The 7,185-nt window shown below is 32.5% G+C and overlaps 3 protein-coding genes and 1 long non-coding RNA gene across 6 annotated transcripts in view; 1 reads left to right on the forward strand and 3 right to left on the reverse strand.

Moving 5' to 3' along the window:
* LOC108739321 (jmjC domain-containing histone demethylation protein 1) overlaps positions 1–1,639 on the reverse strand; it is an 8,473-nt gene extending 6,834 nt beyond the window's left edge. The window contains exon 1 of one of the 2 annotated variants that reach the window (XM_018473168.2): positions 1,490–1,639. In XM_018473168.2, coding sequence (XP_018328670.2) covers positions 1,490–1,600 — 111 coding nt within the window. In that variant the 5' untranslated portion in view covers positions 1,601–1,639. Of the gene's footprint in view, positions 1–247; positions 356–1,489 lie in introns of those variants that run through there. The other variant, XM_025980315.1, reaches the window with a different exon arrangement.
* Positions 432–7,185, forward strand: part of LOC108739325 — a 20,538-nt gene continuing 13,784 nt past the window's right edge. Inside the window, exon 1 of the long non-coding RNA XR_003232641.1 lies at positions 432–620. This is a non-coding gene — a long non-coding RNA (uncharacterized LOC108739325). The remainder of the gene's footprint in view (positions 621–7,185) is intronic.
* Positions 2,357–7,185, reverse strand: part of LOC108739322 (apolipoprotein D) — a 16,728-nt gene continuing 11,899 nt past the window's right edge. Inside the window, exons 2-5 of one of the 2 annotated variants that reach the window (XM_025981531.1) lie at positions 5,331–5,395; positions 4,032–4,254; positions 3,370–3,521; positions 2,357–2,859 (exon numbers count right to left, since the gene is read on the reverse strand). In XM_025981531.1, the coding sequence (XP_025837316.1) occupies positions 2,545–2,859; positions 3,370–3,521; positions 4,032–4,254; positions 5,331–5,395 (755 nt within the window). In that variant the 3' untranslated portion in view covers positions 2,357–2,544. The remainder of the gene's footprint in view (positions 2,860–3,369; positions 3,522–4,031; positions 4,255–5,330; positions 5,396–7,185) is intronic. The other variant, XM_025981564.1, reaches the window with a different exon arrangement.
* Positions 5,436–7,165, reverse strand: LOC112906845 (jmjC domain-containing histone demethylation protein 1-like). Its single transcript, XM_025981875.1, has 2 exons — positions 6,581–7,165; positions 5,436–6,210 (listed from the first exon to the last, which is right to left on the reverse strand). Exons 1-2 carry the CDS (start codon positions 6,663–6,665, stop codon positions 5,975–5,977), a joined length of 321 nt encoding a protein of 106 aa, XP_025837660.1. The 5' UTR covers positions 6,666–7,165; the 3' UTR covers positions 5,436–5,974.

Below are 7,185 nucleotides of genomic sequence, written 5' to 3' on the forward strand. Positions count from 1 at the left end.
AACTTACAACACAAATCACAATAAATTAAAAAGATGACACTTTTGCGGATTGTCTTATAAAAAATTGACACAAATTCGTAATCGTAGGTGATCAGGATCACCTTCTTTTGCTACTACAAAACCAAATAAATCGATACCAACTCGGCCTTTCGATAATCTCGAGTAGGTTAAAAAATATTTTTTTGTTTATTCCGAACGTTTCAATCCACTATTAGTACTCAATGTGGCATTTACGAAGTACACCTACCATACGAGAGACGTATTTTTCTCGGTCTACCAAAGAAGAGAGCTTTTTACTCCTATGCGCCATTTTCACAACTGCTGCTTACAATAGTAAACGGCAAACCAGCAATTACCGTTCTCCTAGAAGACGGCAACGCATGCGCAAACAACAGAAACACACCTCAATGCAGCCCTAATGCGCAAGCGTGATCACCGGCCCCCAACACATGTTTAATTATTTTCAGGAAATTCTACACAAATGTTTACGAGTTCACGTTAGTTGCGTTCAGAGTGGCTGACGGGGAGTGTCGTTACGTTAAAAGCAGCGACTGTTTAATTAAAACACATTTAAAAAAAATGCATCTTTTGGTGTTTCCAAAGAAAAGAATAAATTGCCAGTATGTACTTTTAAAATTACGTTATTACCTATTTACCACTACATATTTCAATAGCTTTACTGAAAAATTGTTCCACTATTTTATAAAAAATCGCTTTTAATCTTTCTATTAATCTCGACATATCTATGGAATCAGTTTTTTAACAATCGAGATTGTTATTAGTATTAAAACAATAAAAAATTGAAATTTCTACCTTGCCATTGACCAATTTTACAATACCTATACTCCTATACCTACCTAAGTATTATGTTTTATATAAACTTTTAGTAAATTTTATAACAGTTTTTGGGTCACTGCATTGTTTGTATTATTCCGTGTTTACTAACAAATTTAATCTAAAATTTGTACAAAAGAGGTGCATAGGTTTTTACTTTAAACATTATATAGACGTTACCTATTTGAAACCATCAATTCCATAGCTTTTAGTTAGTTTTATAGCTTTGTTTGTAATCTATGTTAATACCTTGATATATTTTCAAAACGCACCCGAAAATAAGCTATAAGTATGTAAATAGGTGTTGCACCTCCATCTAATTAACACTAATTAATAACAATCAACGAATATTTGTTTGCCTTTTGTTATTAGAGTAATTATACTAATCTGCAATTTTTTATGTAATAATGACTAATTTACCTGTTAAGTACACTATAGAAAAGAGCTGATAAGGTTTTGTCGTATCTCGCGTCGAAAAGTAACTCATTTATTATGTTATGTTGTTTAATTATCAACAAACAGCATAACAGGTAAATTGTCCATAATAATAGCAGCAGCTGTGTCGATGCTGCATCTGTTTACGTGCTGGACGAATTTCACGTTATGGCGACTATTAAATCTTTTTCTACATGAAAACGTACAGTTTTACACCTACCAGTTGTCTTACGGACGATCGCCTGCCTGGAGACGAAAATTCTGTCATTTTTTCCCGTTTTTTTACCAATCCTCCCGATTTTCGTAATTTTTTCCGAGGACGAAATTGCATGAATGACAAGTTCACCAAGCGCCTGCGATAGCGCAACTGGCACGATTTCGAACTTGTGAAGTAAGAGTGGATTGCATCTATCTACGACATACGTCATGATGCGGCATTATGCCACATTAGGATGTGAGAAAGAAACAGGCTGCGACTGTAGTAGTAGAGCGTTCCAACCTTTTTCGACTCCGTCTTTGATGCGAAGGTCACTGATTGTTGCAAGCATTGTTAAAATAAACCAATTGCAACAATGCACAAGAAATGTCAAAAAGTTTTGGCAGCTGTCAGTTTCAATTTTTGTTTATTTTATGTATACAAGGTGTTGTAAGCAGATAACTTTTTTTGGAAAGAAATAGAAATGTACAATAGGTTTCGTTTGATTCGGCCGATAATGAGCAGTCGTGTATTTATCGTGTAAATATAAAGTGTTATAATATACGTATAAAATATAATTTGGATTATGACGACCGACGTGCGGTATCTACCTACCTCCAATAATTGCTTTGTCAAATGCACTAACTTCCAATTAGTTAACAGTAAGTATCTCTACTGCTACTATATAAGTGAAGTATATAATCAAATCCTAATAGGGTTACCCTATTTTGCCTTGATTATACACTTCATTAGAAGAAGAAAAAATGGGGAACAAATGAAAACCAGCAGTTCAATAAACAAAACTTTCCGGATTTCCACCAATTAAATATAGATACAATACAACCATAAGGACGGGGTTGCGTGCATTGTAAGAACTGGTTGAAAAAGTATCTGAAAACTATAGTTTATTGAATAAAATTGGTACAGACACTTGAGTCTCTCTACGCCTCTATAATTAGTAAAGTTCTATCTCATCGTTAACGTATCGTCTACTACATCATTGAAAAAAAAAAACGTTACGTACACAATTGTTGTTATATATTACACTCAATTTAATTTTATTTATAATGAATAAATTATTATGGTAACCATTCAGCATGTGGGTTGGGAGTCATAGGGTAATTTTGAACATTCTGGTTTATAAAATCTTCTTTCTCTCCTGAATTGTTGGACCCTTTGCCGAAAACCTTCTTAGCTCCGTTGGCCACGTATTCGAAACCGTCGCCGATTTTTTCTCCTGCTTTTCTGAAAGTGTTGGCTATCGAATGCGCTGAAAATGTGTCATCATCGATGTTAATATTGACACCTTCTGTGAGATTCTTGGGGCAGTTTTCTTGAGAAATCGGAGATAATTCGAAAGGATCTACACCATAACTTGACAATTTTGAACGAATCTGAAATATCGTCATTATAGCAAAAGTTCTTAATCAATAACCGGTCGAAACCGTCAATCGCGATTTCGCTTTTTTTATCTCATCAGCACGCCGTAGACAGTTTCGACAGAACACCGTGTAGTGAACGCAAACTGTAGAAATTTTCTGCTAATTGTGACTTCTTTATTAACATAAATATGATCGTCGAAACATCTGGTACACTTTTGAAGTATTTATTACAAAAGGATAAGAATGAAACCTACATTATTTGAAAGGTGCAGTATTGTGTCACAGATAAAAATATTTATTATAACAAGTTGCCGTTAAGACAAGTGAAAAGTAAAAAGATATTGTACACGTCGAGAACTGATCTCGTGCTGGTCGTCAGGACAGTTTCGAAAACTGTTTTGATTTTAAATTATATTTATGTTTCTGATTGTTTGTACATTTTATTTGACTTGTAAGCAAATTAGTCGGTTGCGTACACATATACATAGGGTGTCCCAAAATGGAGCGTTTCATTTTATTTACCTTGTCGATGTACATTTTGTCTAATGTACGTCTTCTTGATAGAATGGTGGCGGATTCTCTGCGCGCAAAGGCGAGTTTTTGGCATGTAAATATACCGGCAAAAGTGTCGTAATCGGTGGCAAAAACGACATAGCTGGCGCTTCCGAGAAAATCTAACAGTCATCAAAATTAATATTAAAAAAATCATTAATTCTGGGCTGAATTTGGCAGTTTTAGATCTTCATAAATGTCTAACTATACATAAGTTAAAGCAAAATAAATAACGTACAGACAGATCTAACAATTGAAAACATCGAAAAACTACCCTACACTTTAAATGCATTTTGGAAGAACAAAAATAATGACAATGTAAATTTCCATTTGTTCCTAATTGATTTATATTAACGAAAAAAGTGTTCTATCTGTCTGAACTTGAAAATATTATTTAAAAATTTTTACTTTAGAGTGCTTATTATGTACATATAATACACCTAGTTATCTACAACTACATATTACTTATTTAAAATAGAATCTGCGAATTTCTTATGATTATTAATTTATCTACGAAAATGAATTTCTATAGATTTCTGGTCTAATTTTTGCCCTGATTAAAAATGCTAATTTCAGCCCTTTCTTTGAAGTTTGATTTTAATATACATATTAAAATGATTGCGCTCGCTTACTGAGAGGAAATTTGGCAAACATTTTTGCAGGAACTGCCTTATCGGGCACATGTAATTTCCCCGTGTATTTGTACTCGTGTTTCAATGGTGTTAATCCTATAGCAAAGTGTTGCGAATACTGTTCAAGATCGTACTCGTATGGTTCGTTTGTTCTTGTAAAATTATATATTACACAACTACTTGCGGTCGAAGTTTTTTGCACTGCATACCATATTCCTAACATCTGAAATAAAATAATTGCCGTTTTTAATTAATACAGTTTAGAAAAATAAAATAATAGTTATATATTATTATCAGGTACAACAGTAATAATGTGTAATTTATTCTACATATGTGATACACTTTTAATTTTTTTTTGTTTTCGTTTTTATTTCAGATGCCGTCCTTGGACAAAAAGTAAGTGATTTGCAATCTTTAAAATATTTTTATTGCATGTCTTATTAGATTCAAGAGAAGCTTTGGCATCTCTTCCAATAAATTTAAAAATAAGTGTAAGACTGTGTAAGGTAAAAATAATACGTATAAAAGAGCGAACTACCATTATAATAATAATTATTATGGTGAATAGAAGAAAGAAGTGTTTTACTTATTCTAGATAACGTACTTACTAAAAAAAGTTATATCTTTGGAATAATACAGCGAGGGCAGCGAAAAAGTGACTGTTATTTTATTCTCCCTTTTTCAAGGCTATAACATTAATACTTGAGTTTCAACTATTTATTTACTTTCAATGTCAGTCTAATACATTACTGTGGTTACGAGTTTTATATGTATATAAGTATTTTGATTTGTGCACCCTAGTCCGGCTCTGTCTATTTTAGAATTGTGCACATCGCAGCATCGGTCACTTAACTTTCATGACCAGTAAATGAACCTTATGAACGATTAATGAAACGCATTTGTTCAATTATCATTATCAGTCGTAATTAGTAATTCCAATTATGAATGTTCAATTTTATATGTACCTACTTATATACTTGTTCCCAATGAGGTATCTCTCATCACTTATTTACTTTAATTTTTCTTATTAATAAAGTTATCTACGCATCATCAATGCTCATTTACGAAAAAATGATATTTTTCTCATACAAGAGGTCAAAAACATTTCTTTCTGATAATAAGTAAAATACTTCTTACAAGTTTGCATTTGTGAAATATCATATCGTGTGTATTTTATTTACCTTTTATGTACGTAGTATAGTCTTCAAGTACTCATACATATAAATATTACAATCAAATTTTCAATAATTGAATGGTTCTCATTTATTACAATATAAATAACGTTAATTAAAAACTTACTCGATTCATATCAAAATCTTGCATCGGCTCTACAGCAGGACAGTCGCCAAGATTGTAGGAATGACCCTTTCCATTTTCGAAAAACAAATTTAAAATCANGTTTTAACGTTTATTTATCGACGAGGGGGGGAGCTCCGCCGCTCCTATTGGCCGATAGAACGTTAAAGTAGTCAGGAAGGGTTCCTTCATTTCATAATAACCGATTCATTTTTATACACAATTAGAAATAAGGAGATGCAAGGTATATATTTGAGTTTAAGAATATTTATCCATATCTAAGTACCCCATTTTGTCCCAGACCTTCCTATTTTCGTAAATGAACAAATGTACTAGGTATGCAATGGTAATATTCAACATTTTAATATTTCATATAAAATTAAGTAGTCGATACTAAGGGGAGCAGTAGTCCAGAAAAGTTTCAGAACATCTACTCTAGAAAGTACCGTTGGGAGATAAACATCGTTTTCATGTAGTTTTAATAGAATAAAATTAGTACATAATTTTAATCGAGGATATGCAACCCTACATACACCTTGTCTACCCATGTTGCCTAGATTGGCCGAGAAATTAGCCGAAAATAAATAGAATAATCGAATAAATACTACTACTGGCAGTTTCGTGAATGCTTACATTTAAGGTATCACTTACCTCACAACGGTAGGCGATTGTACGTAATTTTCAAGTTTCGTATGAGAAAATTCGAGTGAAATCACATTAAGTAACTTATCCTTTTCCGAACTTTCGTAATACTTTTGCCACTCTTTCATGGTCATTTCCGAATTCTTTTGGGTCATCACGTCCATGACGTCGAGCACGCGACGCGAACCGACGCACATTCTGACGTCGTTCACTGTAAAATTCGTCGTCGGAACGCGAAGTCCTGGAACAATCAACATATTCCCTAACTGTTCAATAGTTTTACATTATCTTTACGATATGGCTCGTGTGAATACCGTATCTTATCAAAAGTTTACAGGAAAGCATAATGAAAATTCTCAGTGTTTTCTAGAAATGAATTTTGATTACCACATGCGGTCGATTCCGACACGTTTTAAAAAGTTGAATACTTAAAAATGCATTTGATAGCTCTCGAAATGCGAATCAGTTCGTTTGTAATAATTTAAAAATAAAAATACAATCATCCTGTCATAGAATATTAAATTCAATTAGATTATATTGGCGAAACTATAATTTTATACATGGAAAGATAGATTTGGCTTAAGAAATATAAATAAATAAGATGATATTACCTAGTCCTGTTTTGTCTTTGAAGAGAAGGGGTGTATTAAAACCGTACTTTTGAAAATATGCCACTGTTAATTCGCTACCATGCATTTCTTTGACAAAATTGTGCTGAGTAAATCGCGGATCTTCCAATTTTTCTTGGAGGGAAAACAGACGACGTCCTTCGATGTCTTCGTCTCCAAGAGCCCAGTCTTCCGAATATAACTTTTTCTGTTTGCGTTCCCTCTGTTATAAACAAAACAAATCACTACCTACTTTTAAATTTTATAGTTTTAATATAAAATATCACCAGTTTTTGAAGAGTTTCGAAAGCTATGACGTGGAAAGTTAGTTTTGCATTTAAAAAGTAGTAAATAATTAATTTTATGAAACACGTTTGCAAAATTTGATTTAGTAGGTAAAAACTATTTCACTCACTCTTCAAAATGCTTTAGCGTCTATTTTGTTGCAGTAGGTAGTAAAACTTAATAGTTTCAACAAATCAACTTTTTCATGTGTGTCTCATAAAATTATTTATTCTTATTTTTTTTTATATAAAACCAACTTTTCCACCCTTTAACTACCGGAACACCTCGATTTTCATTTATAAATAAAAATGGTAAACATTTGA

The sequence above is a fragment of the Agrilus planipennis genome, unplaced genomic scaffold, assembly GCF_000699045.2.
Source record: "Agrilus planipennis isolate EAB-ADULT unplaced genomic scaffold, Apla_2.0 scaffold181, whole genome shotgun sequence".
NCBI classification, from domain to species: Eukaryota; Metazoa; Arthropoda; class Insecta; order Coleoptera; family Buprestidae; genus Agrilus; species Agrilus planipennis.

What these genes read in the sequence shown, in the direction of transcription:
- LOC112906845 (XM_025981875.1), bottom strand. Translation starts at nt 6,665, where the DNA reads ATGCATGGTAGCGAATTAACAGTGGCATATTTTCAAAAGTACGGTTTT. An exon ending in CAAAGACAAAACAGGACTAG is followed by an intron (nt 6,211 to 6,580) that starts GTAATATCATCT and finishes TGATTGTTCCAG; the next exon opens with GACTTCGCGTTCCGACGACG.